The sequence below is a fragment of the Myxine glutinosa genome, chromosome 6 (genome assembly GCF_964187855.1).
Source record: "Myxine glutinosa chromosome 6, kmMyxGlut1.1, whole genome shotgun sequence".
Taxonomy (NCBI): Eukaryota; Metazoa; Chordata; class Myxini; order Myxiniformes; family Myxinidae; genus Myxine; species Myxine glutinosa.
In genome coordinates this window covers 189,667,595-189,685,465 of record NC_136266.1, presented here as the reverse complement: position 1 = coordinate 189,685,465, position 17,871 = coordinate 189,667,595, and the positions used below count along the sequence as shown (strand labels likewise).

Here is a 17,871-nt window from a genome sequence, read left to right as displayed (position 1 = left end):
GTTAAACTGGTGTGTTGTGTTCCAGCATTATGTGTTGGATGTTAAACTGGTGTGCTGTTTCCCAGCATTATGTTTTGGATGTTAAACTGGTGTGTTGTCTCCCGGCATTATGTGTTGGATGTTAACCTGGTGTGCTGTCTCCTGGCATTATGTGATGGATGTTAAACTGGGATGTTGTCTCCCAGCATTATGTGTTGGATGTTAAACTGGTGTGCTGTCTCCCGGCATTATGTGTTGGATATTAAACTGGTGTGCTGTCTCCTGGCATTATGTGATGGATGTTAAACTGGTGTGTTGTCTCCCGGCATTATGTGTTGGATGTTAAACTGGTGTGCTGTCTCCTGGCATTATGTGTTGGATGTTAAACTGGTGTGTTGTCTCCCGGCATTATGTGTTGGATGTTAAACTGGTGTGTTGTCTCCCGGCATTATGTGTTGGATGTTAAACTGGTGTGCTGTCTCCCGGCATTATGTGTTGGATGTTAAACTGGTGTGTTGTCTCCCGGCATTATGTGTTGGATGTTAAACTGGTGTGCCCTCTCCTGGCATTATGTGATGGATGTTAAACTGGGATGTTGTCTCCCAGCATTATGTGTTGGATGTTAAACTGGGGTGTTGTCTCCCAGCAATATGCGATGGATGTTAAACTGGGGTGTTGTCTCCCAGCATTATGCGATGGATGTTAAACTGGGGTGTTGTCTCCCAGCATTATGCGTTGGATGTTAAACTGGTGTGCTGTCTCCCAGCATTATGTGATAGATGTTAAACTGGTGTGTTGTCTCCCAGCATTGTGCGTTGGATGTTAAACTGGGGTGTTGTCTCCCAGCATTATGCGTTGGATGTTAAACTGGTGTGTTGTCTCCCGGCATTATGCGTTGGATGTTAAACTGGTGTGTTGTCTCCCGGCATTATGCGTTGGATGTTAAACTGGTGTGCTGTCTCCTGGCATTATGTGTTGGATGTTAAACTGGTGTGCTGTCTCCCAGCATTATGTGTTGGATGTTAAACTGGTGTGTTGTCTCCCGGCATTATGTGCTGGATGTTAAACTGGTGTGCTGTCTCCTGGCATTATGTGATGGATGTTAAACTGGTGTGTTGTCTCCCAGCATTATGTGATGGATGTTTAACTGGCGTGTTGTCTGCCGGCATTATTTGTTGTATCTTAAACCTCGTGTGCTGACTACCTACATTATTAGATGGATGTTAAACTGTTGTGTTGTCTGCCGGCATTATTTGATGGATCTTAAACCTGGCGTGGTGTCTGCCAGCATTATTTGGTGGATCTTAAACCTTGTGTGCTGACTGCCGGTATTATTAGATGGATGTTAAACCTGGCGTGTTGTCTGCCGGCATTATTTGGTGGATGTTAAACTGGGCGTGCTGTCTGCCGGCATTATTTGGTGGATGTTAAACTGGGCGTGCTGTCTGCCGGCATTATTAGATGGATGTTAAACCTAGTGTGCTGACTGCCGGTATTATTAGATGGATGTTAAACCTGCCGTTTTTTCTGCCGGCATTATTTGGTGGATGTTAAACTTGGCGTGCTGTCTGCCTACATTATTTGGTGGATGTTAAACCTAGTGTGCTGACTGCCGGCATTATTAGATGGATGTTAAACCTGGCGTGTTGTCTGCCGGCATTATTTGGTGGATGTTAAACCTAGTGTGTTGACTGCCGGCATTATTAGATGGATGTTAAACCTGGCGTGTTGTCTGCCGGTATTATTAGATGGATGTTAAACCTGGCGTGCTGTCTGCCTACATTATTTGGTGGATGTTAAACCTAGTGTGTTGACTGCCGGCATTATTAGATGGATGTTAAACCTGGCGTGTTGTCTGCCGGCATTATTTGGTTGATGTTAAACCTGGTGTGCTGACTGCCGGTATTATTAGATGGATGTTAAACCTGGCGTGCTGTCTGCCGGCATTATTTGGTGGATGTTAAACCTAGTGTGTTGACTGCCGGCATTATTAGATGGATTTTAAACCTGGCGTCCTTTCTGCCAGCATTATTTGATGGACGAAAAAGGATGAAAAGGACAGGTGGCCTCAGGCAGCCATGCCTAACAAAAGAAGAGGCTGAGAAAGTTTCCGACAGATGTCCAACAAGTAGTTCAGACAAAAGTTTAATTTTTTTTATGATTTGTAAGATGGAGAATCAGAGCCAAACACATGACTTCTATTTGAATAGAATTAGGAGAGTGATCTGCCTCTGGGAAAAATGTATAACTGATTTCAAAAAGGATTAATAACATACTCGCAAAAAGCCCGTTAAATTGGAACAGTTTATTCGACAGTGCAGCCTTGTGAGCATGTCAAAGTCTGAAGCTTGGGCCGAGTGTAAGGTGTGCTCATATCTTCTTTATTTAGTAGACGTCCTATAGACGTAAATTAGCATTTGTTTTACTCGGCACGCATTGCACATCACGTGCAGCGAATTTCACCTCCCTGAGACTTGTATTTATTGTTATTTAAAATAACACTTCTGTACACCGCCCTTGAGGCTCGGTTAGCAGGCCACCATCTACAATCCCAATAGAAGAGACATAATTACTCTTTTATGGAAAATGTTTTTCAAGTTTGTTGTATCCTCAAAAATAGACCCGAGTGAACACACATTCGTGTTGAAAGATCGGTCTTTAAAACCCTACCCTAATGAAGAGGACGGACATCTGTTCAAGCACACAAACACACATTGGGTTTTATATGGTCGACATATGCTCCGGGTTATAGGGTTGCTGCTTGATAACTCGAAACATATTATATTTCTTCCAAGTCAGAACCTGATATATGTTTAGTCAGGCAGGATATATTAGAGGTACCGTGTGTGCATTCGCTTCTGTGCTGTTTAGGCCGAATTCCAATCTCGGACCCAAATAGAAACATACAGGGTGAGAAATCAATAAGTACGTGTCCATCTGCAGCATTGGGTAGAGGATATTATAGATTCCACATTGCCTTGATGACGAGTAGGCACGTTATCGTTAAGATAGGAGTTATTTAGTTCGTTATCGTTAAGAGTAGGCGAGTTATTGCCATACAATTGCCATATATCACCTTCAGTCTGATTCGAGGCCTGGCCAGTCGATTCGTGAAAGATTTGGGCCAAAAACGTCCCCCAGACAAATCCTCAAGGTGGTGTGGAAGTAATTGATGAAAAATCAAGGCTATTGAATGAATTAGTAGTCGTAGTGGTAGTCGTCGTTGTTTTTCATGGTATTCCTGACTCATGTGCGATAATTATTGTTTGGGGAAATCCTTTTTGCTCCCCTTCTTCATTGGCTCGTGAAACCAAGTGCAGATGTGAAGGAATCTCCTTATGGAATTGAAATGAAAGTGAGACATAAGAAAAGGCTCTTTGGTCCATCATGTCTTGGTCTCCAAAAGTACTCGGATTTGTATATTGATGTCTCGTTATCCCTTTTGAGCAATCTCTTTGTTTAACACCTCTTTGGAGTGTGAAGCAAACACTCTTTACCCACCCAAGGAGTCGTACGAGTGCAAGCGGCTTCTATAATAGAGGCCTGGGGCCTACATTGTGTTGGCTTCTATAATAGAGGCCCGGGGCCTACATTGTGTAATTTAGAACCTCGTGAGTGTTGAGGATTTCAGTTTTCTATCATCCATCTTGAAGACTTTGCATATGCACTTTTATAACTTTGTGCAAACTCACATGGAATTGTTGGAAAGTTTTCAACATGGATGACAAAACATTCAGTTGGTGCAAAATGTTCATTCAGTGAAAGTCACTCAGAAAGTTTCTATTTTCTCATTAACTTCCTTAGTTTATGGGCAGAGAAACTCGGCTCTATAACTGCTCCGAACACCTTTTCAAATTGAAGGAGCTGGACTTTGTTGATGAACATTCCTTATATAAATCATTAGGAATTCCTGGAATGATAAACTAAATAAATAATGGGCAGAGACACGTTCCCAGTTGGTTTTTGAGTCACACGAGGAAAAAGAAGAATCTCGAACTGACATTTGTAAATCTTTGTCAAACTCCCAATCACGAGAGCTTTTTTTTTTTCTTTTTCTTTCTCTTTTTTGTTTACTGAATCGAGGCTCGTGAAAGAGCTAACATTTACTTCACAAACAAATCAACCAGACAAACAAAATATATAAAAAGAGGGAGCGGAAGACAAGATGGGGAGAGAAGGGGAAGCACACAAACACAACATTTGAGAGCAGGGAGATGTGTGGGAGGGAGAGGGCTTGGGGGGAGGAGGCGTGGGAAGGGGGGGGGGGGGGGATGGAGAAGTATAAAACACAGGGACACCAAGGACTTCCAGGACAGAAGTTGGTATTTGAAAAAAGTGGAATTGGGGTGAAATTAGCGGGGGTAGAAAAGATCAAGGTTTTGGATGGGGGAAGATAAGAGATGGTGGTGAACAGCTGTTTTAAAGACCTGGAGGGAGGAGTGGGATTGAAGAGAGTGAGGGAGAAAAGAGGAATGAAAGAGTGAAGGTGCGCAGAGAGTCTTGATTTTGGCCATTTCACCAGAAGAGGGTTGCTGGCAGATCTTGTGCGACCTGCAGGAATATTTGGGGGACAGAGCAGAGATAGAGCTGGGGGAGCAAGACCGGAGAGGAGTCGGAAGAAGACAGAAAGACCACCTACCTGCCTGCGGTGAGTGAGTGAAAAGCCCTCGGAGTTAGCTTCATCGCGGGATATTCCAATGATTCTGAACGCTTTGGTTTCAACAACATGAAGGCGAGCTAGTTGTGAGGATGGAGAACCGGCCCAGAGGGGGAGAGCAGTATTCCATTGAGCTGCGGATGAAAGCCTTGTATGTGGTGAGGAGCTCAGGTGTGCCAAGGAAGGACTTCGCACGACGGAGGATGCCCAGTCGGCGACTGGCTTTGGAGGCCAGATTGGAAATGTGGTTTTCCCAGGAAAGATCATGGCAGATAGTGAGACCCAAAAGCTTGAGTGACAGAACTTCTTGGAGAGGATTGTTGAGAAAGTAGATGGGAGGGTTGTCCAGTCGATCTTTTCAGAGAAACATCGTAAGAGTGTGAGATTTGTCGGGATTGAAAGACATGTTCCACTTGTTTGACCAGTCTGTGATTTTGTCCAGGTCTGCAGAGAGTGAGGAGGCTGCAGACTGCCGATCTGAGGGATGAGGAATGGAGCAGCAGAGTGGAGTCATTTCACATTTATTGTATTAATTGGATATCTTTCATTGTCTTTATCTTAATGTCGGATTGTTGTTTTGTTTTATTTGCCTCATTCCATTTTTGGCACTAGCTCGATGCACTGACACCTCCAGTGCGGCATTCAGAAAGTATTCAGAACCTCTTGACTTTTCACATTTTATTGTGTTACAGCCTGAATTTGAAATTAATTCAATTGAGATTTTTTTGGCACTGATCTACACATGCTGTAATACCCCATAATGTAAAAATGGATTGTTTTTTTAGAAGTTTTTACAAAATAATTAAAAATGCAAAGCTGAAATGTTTTGAGTCAAAAAGTATTCAACCCCTTTGCCATAACACTCTAAATTGAGCTCAGGTTCATCCGATTTCCTTTGATCATCATTGAGGTGTCTCCACAACTTGATTGGAGTCTACCTTTGACCAATTCAATTGATTGCGCATGATTTAGAAATAAATACACATTTCTGTATGAGGTCCCACAGTTGACTGCATGTCAGATCAGAAACTCGATCATGAAGTCCAAGGAACTGTCCGTAGATACAATTGTGAGGAGGGGAAGGATATAAAGATCTGGGGAAGGATATATAACAATTTCTAGAGTGTTGAAAGTCGGGGGGGGGTGGAGGGAGAAGTGTAAAACACAAGGACACCAAGGACTTCCAGGACAGAAGTTGGTATTTCAAAAAAGTGGATCTGGGGTGAAATTAGCGGGGGTAGAAAAGATCAAGGTTTTGGATGGGGGACGATAAGAGATGGTGAACTTTAAGAAAAAGAAAGCTTTAAGAAATGTCTCAATTATTCAGACAAACTGCTGCTGTATAATATATGAATTGTCTTTGTAAGATATATCGTGACCTTTTCCTATTTCTTGTCCGCAGCTGTGCCTACTTGAAGTGTCCCAGAGCCACCTGGGAAAAGAGGTCACGAGTAAAACAGGAAGGCGACCGTGTCTGGAAACAAATGGGTCCATTTAATGGAAAAGTATGTTTGTGGATTTCATTGGTCATTTCGAGCTATTTGACAACAGCATCGACCAATCCTGGCTCAGTTTCCCACCGGGAGAGTTATGTGACCGCTGAGATTCCTGGCTCACTTCACGTGACCCGTGAGACCACTAATGGAACTGCAAAGGATATTGGGAATCTTGGGCATGAAAAGATAATGTCGACGGGTCGGAGGCGATCAAAGCGAGGCTGGATGTGGAACCAGTTTTTCGTTGTTGAAGAATACACAGGGAAGGAGCCTCTTCATGTTGGAAAGGTAGGAGAAAACGTATTAATACATTCCTTACTGCTTCTTCACTTACTCACACATGTTCTCCATGTGATGTCATCGCATCTTATCTTCCTATTTCGGTCCGACAGGATGGTGGGGCCGGAGCACACCTACCTGACCTGTGGGGTTTGCGTGCCATTCCCGAACCGACTCCAAACTGTCAGATTGGTGTTTAACAGGCCGAGTGTTGAGTGCGAATCCAAACTGTCAGATTGGTGTTTAACAGGCCGAGTGTTGAGTGCGAATCCAAACTGTCAGATTGGTGTTTAACAGGCCGAGTGTTGGGTGTGAATCCAAACTGTCAGATTGGTGTTTAACAGGCCGGGTGTTGGGTGCGAATCCAAACTGTCAGATTGGTGTTTAACAGGCCGAGTGTTGAGTGCGAATCCAAACTGTCAGATTGGTGTTTAACAGGCCGAGTGTTGAGTGCGAATCCAAACTGTCAGATTGGTGTTTAACAGGCCGAGTGTTGGGTGTGAATCCAAACTATCAGATTGGTGTTTAACAGGCCGAGTGTTGGGTGCGAATCCAAACTGTCAGATTGGTGTTTAACAGGCCGAGTGTTGGGTGCGAATCCAAACTATTAGATTGGTGTTTAACAGGCCGAGTGTTGAGTGCGAATCCAAACTGTCAGATTGGTGTTTAACAGGCCGAGTGTTGGGTGCGAATCCAAACTGTCAGATGGGTGTTTAACAGGCCGAGTGTTGGGTGCGAATCCAAACTGTCAGATTGGTGTTTAACAGGCCGAGTGTTGGGTGCGAATCCAAACTGTCAGATTGGTGTTTAACAGGCCGAGTGTTGGGTGCGAATCCAAACTATTAGATTGGTGTTTAACAGGCCGAGTGTTGGGTGCGAATCCAAACTGTCAGATTGGTGTTTAACAGGCCGAGTGTTGGGTGCGAATCCAAACTGTCAGATGGGTGTTTAACAGGCCGAGTGTTGGGTGCGAATCCAAACTATTAGATTGGTGTTTAACAGGCCGAGTGTTGGGTGCGAATCCAAACTGTCAGATTGGTGTTTAACAGGCCGAGTGTTGGGTGTGAATCCAAACTGTCAGATTGGTGTTTAACAGGCCGAGTGTTGAGTGCGAATCCAAACTGTCAGATTGGTGTTTAACAGGCCGAGTGTTGGGTGTGAATCCAAACTGTCAGATTGGTGTTTAACAGGCCGAGTGTTGGGTGCAAATCCAAACTGTCAGATTGGTGTTTAACAGGCCGAGTGTTGGGTGTGAATCCAAACTGTCAGATTGGTGTTTAACAGGCCGGGTGTTGGGTGCGAATCCAAACTATTAGATTGGTGTTTAACAGGCCGAGTGTTGAGTGCGAATCCAAACTGTCAGATTGGTGTTTAACAGGCCGAGTGTTGGGTGTGAATCCAAACTGTCAGATTGGTGTTTAACAGGCCGAGTGTTGGGTGCGAATCCAAACTGTCAGATTGGTGTTTAACAGGCCGAGTGTTGGGTGTGAATCCAAACTGTCAGATTGGTGTTTAACAGGCCGAGTGTTGGGTGTGAATCCAAACTGTCAGATTGGTGTTTAACAGGCCGAGTGTTGGGTGCGAATCCAAACTATTAGATTGGTGTTTAACAGGCCGAGTGTTGAGTGCGAATCCAAACTATTAGATTGGTGTTTAACAGGCCGGGTGTTGGGTGCGAATCCAAACTGTCAGATGGGTGTTTAACAGGGCGAGTGTTGGGTGCGAATCCAAACTGTCAGATGGGTGTTTAACAGGCCGAGTGTTGGGTGCGAATCCAAACTGTCAGATGGGTGTTTAACAGGCCGAGTGTTGGGTGCGAATCCAAACGATTAGATTGGTGTTTAACAGGCCGAGTGTTGGGTGCGAATCCAAACTATTAGATTGGTGTTTAACAGGCCGAGTGTTGAGTGCGAATCCAAACTGTCAGATTGGTGTTTAACAGGCCGAGTGTTGAGTGCGAATCCAAACTATTAGATTGGTGTTTAACAGGCCGAGTGTTGGGTGCGAATCCAAACTGTCAGATTGGTGTTTAACAGGCCGAGTGTTGAGTGCGAATCCAAACTGTCAGATTGGTGTTTAACAGGCCGAGTGTTGGGTGCGAATCCAAACTGTCAGATTGGTGTTTAACAGGCCGAGTGTTGGGTGCGAATCCAAACTGTCAGATGGGTGTTAAACAGGCCGAGTGTTGGGTGCGAATCCAAACTGTCAGATGGGTGTTTAACAGGCCGAGTGTTGGGTGCGAATCCAAACTGTCAGATGGGTGTTTAACAGGCCGAGTGTTTGGTGCGAATCCAAACTGTCAGATTGGTGTTTAACAGGCCGAGTGTTGAGTGCGAATCCAAACTGTCAGATGGGTGTTAAACAGGCCGAGTGTTGGGTGCGAATCCAAACTGTCAGATGGGTGTTTAACAGGCCGAGTGTTGGGTGCGAATCCAAACTGTCAGATGGGTGTTTAACAGGCCGAGTGTTGGGTGCGAATCCAAACTGTCAGATGGGTGTTAAACAGGCCGAGTGTTGGGTGCGAATCCAAACTGTCAGATGGGTGTTTAACAGGCCGAGTGTTGGGTGCGAATCCAAACTGTCAGATGGGTGTTTAACAGGCCGAGTGTTTGGTGCGAATCCAAACTGTCAGATTGGTGTTTAACAGGCCGAGTGTTGGGTGCGAATCCAAACTGTCAGATTGGTGTTTAACAGGCCGAGTGTTTGGTGCGAATCCAAACTGTCAGATTGGTGTTTAACAGGCCGAGTGTTGAGTGCGAATCCAAACTGTCAGATTGGTGTTTAACAGGCCGAGTGTTGGGTGCGAATCCAAACTGTCAGATTGGTGTTTAACAGGCCGAGTGTTGGGTGCGAATCCAAACTGTCAGATTGGTGTTTAACAGGCCGAGTGTTGGGTGTGAATCCAAACTGTCAGATTGGTGTTTAACAGGCCGAGTGTTGGGTGCGAATCCAAACTATCAGATTGGTGTTTAACAGGCCGGGTGTTGGGTGCGAATCCAAACTGTCAGATTGGTGTTTAACAGGCCGAGTGTTGGGTGCGAATCCAAACTGTCAGATTGGTGTTTAACAGGCCGAGTGTTGGGTGCGAATCCAAACTGTCAGATTGGTGTTTAACAGGCCGGGTGTTGGGTGCGAATCCAAACTGTCAGATTGGTGTTTAACAGGCCGAGTGTTGGGTGCGAATCCAAACTGTCAGATTGGTGTTTAACAGGCCGGGTGTTGGGTGCGAATCCAAACTGTCAGATTGGTGTTTAACAGGCCGAGTGTTGGGTGCGAATCCAAACTGTCAGATGGGTGTTTAACAGGCCGAGTGTTGGGTGCGAATCCAAACTGTCAGATTGGTGTTTAACAGGCCGAGTGTTGGGTGCGAATCCAAACTGTCAGATGGGTGTTTAACAGGCCGAGTGTTGGGTGCGAATCCAAACTGTCAGATTGGTGTTTAACAGGCCGGGTGTTGGGTGTGAATCCAAACTATCAGATTGGTGTTTAACAGGCCGGGTGTTGGGTGCGAATCCAAACTGTCAGATTGGTGTTTAACAGGCCGAGTGTTGGGTGCGAATCCAAACTGTCAGATTGGTGTTTAACAGGCCGAGTGTTGGGTGCGAATCCAAACTGTCAGATTGGTGTTTAACAGGCCGGGTGTTGGGTGCGAATCCAAACTGTCAGATTGGTGTTTAACAGGCCGGGTGTTGGGTGCGAATCCAAACTGTCAGATTGGTGTTTAACAGGCCGAGTGTTGAGTGCGAATCCAAACTGTCAGATTGGTGTTTAACAGGCCGAGTGTTGGGTGCGAATCCAAACTGTCAGATTGGTGTTTAACAGGCCGAGTGTTGAGTGCGAATCCAAACTGTCAGATTGGTGTTTAACAGGCCGAGTGTTGGGTGCGAATCCAAACTGTCAGATTGGTGTTTAACAGGCCGAGTGTTGAGTGCGAATCCAAACTGTCAGATTGGTGTTTAACAGGCCGGGTGTTGGGTGCGAATCCAAACTGTCAGATTGGTGTTTAACAGGCCGGGTGTTGAGTGCGAATCCAAACTGTCAGATTGGTGTTTAACAGGCCGAGTGTTGGGTGCGAATCCAAACTGTCAGATTGGTGTTTAACAGGCCGAGTGTTGAGTGCGAATCCAAACTGTCAGATTGGTGTTTAACAGGCCGAGTGTTGGGTGCGAATCCAAACTGTCAGATTGGTGTTTAACAGGCCGAGTGTTGAGTGCGAATCCAAACTGTCAGATTGGTGTTTAACAGGCCGAGTGTTGGGTGCGAATCCAAACTGTCAGATTGGTGTTTAACAGGCCGAGTGTTGAGTGCGAATCCAAACTGTCAGATTGGTGTTTAACAGGCCGAGTGTTGGGTGCGAATCCAAACTGTCAGATTGGTGTTTAACAGGCCGAGTGTTGAGTGCGAATCCAAACTATTAGATTGGTGTTTAACAGGCCGGGTGTTGGGTGCGAATCCAAACTGTCAGATTGGTGTTTAACAGGCCGAGTGTTGGGTGCGAATCCAAACTGTCAGATTGGTGTTTAACAGGCCGAGTGTTGGGTGTGAATCCAAACTGTCAGATTGGTGTTTAACAGGCCGAGTGTTGGGTGCGAATCCAAACTATTAGATTGGTGTTTAACAGGCCGAGTGTTGGGTGTGAATCCAAACTGTCAGATTGGTGTTTAACAGGCCGAGTGTTGGGTGTGAATCCAAACTGTCAGATGGGTGTTTCACAGGCCGAGTGTTGGGTGCGAATCCAAACTGTCAGATTGGTGTTTAACAGGCCGAGTGTTTGGTGCGAATCCAATCTGTCAGATTGGTGTTTAACAGGCCGGGTGTTGGGTGCGAATCCAAACTGTCAGATTGGTGTTTAACAGGCCGAGTGTTGGGTGCGAATCCAAACTGTCAGATTGGTGTTTAACAGGCCGGGTGTTGGGTGCGAATCCAAACTGTCAGATTGGTGTTTAACAGGCCGAGTGTTGGGTGCGAATCCAAACTGTCAGATTGGTGTTTAACAGGCCGAGTGTTGGGTGCGAATCCAAACTGTCAGATTGGTGTTTAACAGGCCGAGTGTTGGGTGCGAATCCAAACTGTCAGATTGGTGTTTAACAGGCCGGGTGTTGGGTGCGAATCCAAACTGTCAGATTGGTGTTTAACAGGCCGAGTGTTGGGTGCGAATCCAAACTGTCAGATTGGTGTTAAACAGGCCGAGTGTTGAGTGCGAATCCAAACTGTCAGATTGGTGTTTAACAGGCCGGGTGTTGGGTGCGAATCCAAACTGTCAGATTGGTGTTTAACAGGCCGAGTGTTTGGTGCGAATCCAAACTGTCAGATTGGTGTTTAACAGGCCGAGTGTTGGGTGCGAATCCAAACTGTCAGATTGGTGTTTAACAGGCCGAGTGTTGGGTGCGAATCCAAACTGTCAGATTGGTGTTTAACAGGCCGAGTGTTGGGTGCGAATCCAAACTGTCAGATTGGTGTTTAACAGGCCGGGTGTTGGGTGCGAATCCAAACTGTCAGATTGGTGTTTAACAGGCCGAGTGTTTGGTGCGAATCCAAACTGTCAGATTGGTGTTTAACAGGCCGAGTGTTGGGTGCGAATCCAAACTGTCAGATTGGTGTTTAACAGGCCGGGTGTTGGGTGCGAATCCAAACTGTCAGATTGGTGTTTAACAGACCGAGTGTTTGGTGCGAATCCAAACTGTCAGATTGGTGTTTAACAGGCCGGGTGTTGGGTGCGAATCCAAACTGTCAGATTGGTGTTTAACAGGCCGGGTGTTGGGTGCGAATCCAAACTGTCAGATTGGTGTTTAACAGGCCGGGTGTTGAGTGCGAATCCAAACTGTCAGATTGGTGTTTAACAGGCCGGGTGTTGGGTGCGAATCCAAACTGTCAGATTGGTGTTTAACAGGCCGAGTGTTGGGTGCGAATCCAAACTGTCAGATTGGTGTTTAACAGGCCGGGTGTTGAGTGCGAATCCAAACTGTCAGATTGGTGTTTAACAGGCCGGGTGTTGGGTGCGAATCCAAACTGTCAGATTGGTGTTTAACAGGCCGGGTGTTGGGTGCGAATCCAAACTGTCAGATTGGTGTTTAACAGGCCGAGTGTTGGGTGCGAATCCAAACTGTGAGATTGGTGTTTAACAGGCCGGGTGTTGGGTGCGAATCCAAACTGTCAGATTGGTGTTTAACAGGCCGAGTGTTGGGTGCGAATCCAAACTGTCAGATTGGTGTTTAACAGGCCGAGTGTTGGGTGCGAATCCAAACTGTCAGATTGGTGTTTAACAGGCCGAGTGTTGGGTGCGAATCCAAACTGTCAGATTGGTGTTTAACAGGCCGAGTGTTGGGTGCGAATCCAAACTGTCAGATTGGTGTTTAACAGGCCGGGTGTTGGGTGCGAATCCAAACTGTCAGATTGGTGTTTAACAGGCCGGGTGTTGGGTGCGAATCCAAACTGTCAGATTGGTGTTTAACAGGCCGAGTGTTGGGTGCGAATCCAAACTGTCAGATTGGTGTTAAACAGGCCGAGTGTTGAGTGCGAATCCAAACTGTCAGATTGGTGTTTAACAGGCCGAGTGTTGAGTGCGAATCCAAACTGTCAGATTGGTGTTAAACAGGCCGAGTGTTGGGTGCGAATCCAAACTGTCAGATTGGTGTTTAACAGGCCGGGTGTTGGGTGCGAATCCAAACTGTCAGATTGGTGTTTAACAGACCGAGTGTTTGGTGCGAATCCAAACTGTCAGATTGGTGTTTAACAGGCCGAGTGTTGGGTGCGAATCCAAACTATTAGATTGGTGTTTAACAGGCCGAGTGTTGAGTGCGAATCCAAACTATTAGATTGGTGTTTAACAGGCCGGGTGTTGGGTGCGAATCCAAACTATTAGATTGGTGTTTAACAGGCCGAGTGTTGGGTGCGAATCCAAACTATTAGATTGGTGTTTAACAGGCCGAGTGTTGGGTGCGAATCCAAACTATTAGATTGGTGTTTAACAGGCCGGGTGTTGGGTGCGAATCCAAACTATTAGATTGGTGTTTAACAGGCCGAGTGTTGAGTGCGAATCCAAACTATTAGATTGGTGTTTAACAGGCCGAGTGTTGGGTGCGAATCCAAACTATTAGATTGGTGTTTAACAGGCCGGGTGTTGGGTGCGAATCCAAACTATTAGATTGGTGTTTAACAGGCCGAGTGTTGGGTGCGAATCCAAACTATTAGATTGGTGTTTAACAGGCCGAGTGTTGAGTGCGAATCCAAACTGTCAGATTGGTGTTTAACAGGCCGAGTGTTGAGTGCGAATCCAAACTATTAGATTGGTGTTTAACAGGCCGAGTGTTGGGTGCGAATCCAAACTGTCAGATTGGTGTTTAACAGGCCGAGTGTTGGGTGCGAATCCAAACTGTCAGATTGGTGTTTAACAGGCCGAGTGTTGGGTGCGAATCCAAACTGTCAGATTGGTGTTTAACAGGCCGAGTGTTGGGTGCGAATCCAAACTGTCAGATTGGTGTTTAACAGGCCGAGTGTTGGGTGCGAATCCAAACTGTCAGATTGGTGTTTAACAGGCCGAGTGTTGGGTGCGAATCCAAACTATTAGATTGGTGTTTAACAGGCCGGGTGTTGGGTGCGAATCCAAACTATTAGATTGGTGTTTAACAGGCCGAGTGTTGGGTGCGAATCCAAACTATTAGATTGGTGTTTAACAGGCCGAGTGTTGAGTGCGAATCCAAACTGTCAGATTGGTGTTTAACAGGCCGAGTGTTGAGTGCGAATCCAAACTATTAGATTGGTGTTTAACAGGCCGAGTGTTGGGTGCGAATCCAAACTGTCAGATTGGTGTTTAACAGGCCGAGTGTTGGGTGCGAATCCAAACTGTCAGATTGGTGTTTAACAGGCCGAGTGTTGGGTGCGAATCCAAACTGTCAGATTGGTGTTTAACAGGCCGAGTGTTGGGTGCGAATCCAAACTGTCAGATTGGTGTTTAACAGGCCGGGTGTTGGGTGCGAATCCAAACTGTCAGATTGGTGTTTAACAGGCCGAGTGTTGGGTGCGAATCCAAACTATTAGATTGGTGTTTAACAGGCCGGGTGTTGGGTGCGAATCCAAACTGTCAGATTGGTGTTTAACAGGCCGAGTGTTGAGTGCGAATCCAAACTGTCAGATTGGTGTTTAACAGGCCGGGTGTTGAGTGCGAATCCAAACTGTCAGATGGGTGTTTAACAGGCCGAGTGTTGGGTGTGAATCCAAACTGTCAGATTGGTGTTTAACAGGCCGAGTGTTGGGTGCGAATCCAAACTGTCAGATTGGTGTTTAACAGGCCGAGTGTTGGGTGCGAATCCAAACTGTCAGATTGGTGTTTAACAGACCGAGTGTTTGGTGCGAATCCAAACTGTCAGATTGGTGTTTAACAGGCCGGGTGTTGGGTGCGAATCCAAACTGTCAGATTGGTGTTTAACAGGCCGAGTGTTGGGTGCGAATCCAAACTATTAGATTGGTGTTTAACAGGCCGAGTGTTGGGTGCGAATCCAAACTGTCAGATGGGTGTTTAACAGGCCGAGTGTTGAGTGCGAATCCAAACTGTCAGATTGGTGTTTAACAGGCCGAGTGTTGAGTGCGAATCCAAACTATTAGATTGGTGTTTAACAGGCCGAGTGTTGGGTGCGAATCCAAACTGTCAGATTGGTGTTTAACAGGCCGAGTGTTGGGTGCGAATCCAAACTGTCAGATTGGTGTTTAACAGGCCGAGTGTTGGGTGCGAATCCAAACTATTAGATTGGTGTTTAACAGGCCGGGTGTTGGGTGCGAATCCAAACTGTCAGATTGGTGTTTAACAGGCCGAGTGTTGAGTGCGAATCCAAACTGTCAGATTGGTGTTTAACAGGCCGAGTGTTGGGTGCGAATCCAAACTGTGAGATTGGTGTTTAACAGGCCGAGTGTTGGGTGCGAATCCAAACTGTCAGATTGGTGTTTAACAGGCCGAGTGTTGAGTGCGAATCCAAACTGTCAGATTGGTGTTTAACAGGCCGGGTGTTGAGTGCGAATCCAAACTGTCAGATGGGTGTTTAACAGGCCGAGTGTTGGGTGTGAATCCAAACTGTCAGATTGGTGTTTAACAGGCCGAGTGTTGGGTGCGAATCCAAACTGTCAGATTGGTGTTTAACAGGGCGAGTGTTGGGTGCGAATCCAAACTGTCAGATTGGTGTTTAACAGGCCGAGTGTTGAGTGCGAATCCAAACTGTCAGATTGGTGTTTAACAGGCCGAGTGTTGGGTGCGAATCCAAACTGTCAGATTGGTGTTTAACAGGCCGAGTGTTGAGTGCGAATCCAAACTGTCAGATTGGTGTTTAACAGGCCGAGTGTTGAGTGCGAATCCAAACTGTCAGATGGGTGTTTAACAGGCCGAGTGTTGGGTGTGAATCCAAACTGTCAGATTGGTGTTTAACAGGCCGAGTGTTGGGTGCGAATCCAAACTGTCAGATTGGTGTTTAACAGGCCGAGTGTTGAGTGCGAATCCAAACTGTCAGATTGGTGTTTAACAGGCCGAGTGTTGGGTGCGAATCCAAACTGTCAGATTGGTGTTTAACAGGCCGAGTGTTGAGTGCGAATCCAAACTGTCAGATTGGTGTTTAACAGGCCGAGTGTTGGGTGCGAATCCAAACTGTCAGATTGGTGTTTAACAGGCCGGGTGTTGGGTGCGAATCCAAACTGTCAGATTGGTGTTAAACAGGCCGAGTGTTGGGTGCGAATCCAAACTGTCAGATTGGTGTTTAACAGGCCGGGTGTTGGGTGCGAATCCAAACTGTCAGATTGGTGTTAAACAGGCCGAGTGTTGAGTGCGAATCCAAACTGTCAGATTGGTGTTTAACAGGCCGAGTGTTGGGTGCGAATCCAAACTGTCAGATTGGTGTTAAACAGGCCGAGTGTTGGGTGCGAATCCAAACTGTCAGATTGGTGTTTAACAGGCCGAGTGTTGGGTGCGAATCCAAACTGTCAGATTGGTGTTTAACAGGCCGAGTGTTGGGTGCGAATCCAAACTGTCAGATTGGTGTTTAACAGGCCGGGTGTTGGGTGCGAATCCAAACTGTCAGATTGGTGTTTAACAGGCCGAGTGTTGGGTGCGAATCCAAACTGTCAGATTGGTGTTTCACAGGCCGAGTGTTGGGTGCGAATCCAAACTGTCAGATTGGTGTTTAACAGGCCGGGTGTTGGGTGTGAATCCAAACTGTCAGATGGGTGTTTAACAGGCCGGGTGTTGGGTGCGAATCCAAACTGTCAGATTGGTGTTTAACAGGCCGAGTGTTGAGTGCGAATCCAAACTGTCAGATTGGTGTTTAACAGGCCGGGTGTTGGGTGCGAATCCAAACTGTCAGATTGGTGTTTAACAGGCCGAGTGTTGGGTGCGAATCCAAACTGTCAGATTGGTGTTTAACAGGCCGGGTGTTGGGTGCGAATCCAAACTGTGAGATTGGTGTTTAACAGGCCGAGTGTTGGGTGCGAATCCAAACTGTCATATTGGTGTTTAACAGGCCGAGTGTTGGGTGCGAATCCAAACTATTAGATTGGTGTTTAACAGGCCGAGTGTTGGGTGCGAATCCAAACTGTCAGATTGGTGTTTCACAGGCCGAGTGTTGGGTGCGAATCCAAACTGTCAGATTGGTGTTTAACAGGCCGGGTGTTGGGTGCGAATCCAAACTGTGAGATTGGTGTTTAACAGGCCGAGTGTTGGGTGCGAATCCAAACTGTCATATTGGTGTTTAACAGGCCGAGTGTTGGGTGCGAATCCAAACTGTCAGATTGGTGTTTAACAGGCCGAGTGTTGGGTGCGAATCCAAACTGTCAGATTGGTGTTTAACAGGCCGAGTGTTGGGTGCGAATCCAAACTGTCAGATTGGTGTTTAACAGGCCGAGTGTTGAGTGCGAATCCAAACTGTCAGATTGGTGTTTAACAGGCCGAGTGTTGGGTGCGAATCCAAACTGTCAGATTGGTGTTTCACAGGCCGAGTGTTGGGTGCGAATCCAAACTGTCAGATTGGTGTTTAACAGGCCGGGTGTTGGGTGCGAATCCAAACTGTGAGATTGGTGTTTAACAGGCCGAGTGTTGGGTGCGAATCCAAACTGTCATATTGGTGTTTAACAGGCCGAGTGTTGGGTGCGAATCCAAACTGTCAGATTGGTGTTTAACAGGCCGAGTGTTGGGTGCGAATCCAAACTGTCAGATTGGTGTTTAACAGGCCGAGTGTTGGGTGCGAATCCAAACTGTGAGATTGGTGTTTAACAGGCCGAGTGTTGAGTGCGAATCCAAACTGTCAGATTGGTGTTTAACAGGCCGAGTGTTGGGTGCGAATCCAAACTGTCAGATTGGTGTTTCACAGGCCGAGTGTTGGGTGCGAATCCAAACTGTCAGATTGGTGTTTAACAGGCCGGGTGTTGGGTGCGAATCCAAACTGTGAGATTGGTGTTTAACAGGCCGAGTGTTGGGTGCGAATCCAA

At 46.5% G+C, this 17,871-nt stretch overlaps 1 protein-coding gene across 2 annotated transcripts in view; it reads left to right on the top strand.

Annotated features, from left to right (window-relative positions):
- Positions 1-17,871, top strand: part of LOC137429057 (cadherin-7) — a 388,741-nt gene that overhangs the window by 191,169 nt on the left and 179,701 nt on the right. For both annotated transcript variants that reach the window (XM_078781016.1, XM_078781015.1), the window contains one exon: positions 6,039-6,420. In XM_078781016.1, coding sequence (XP_078637142.1) covers positions 6,121-6,420 — 300 coding nt within the window. In that variant the 5' untranslated portion in view covers positions 6,039-6,120. The remainder of the gene's footprint in view (positions 1-6,038; positions 6,421-17,871) is intronic.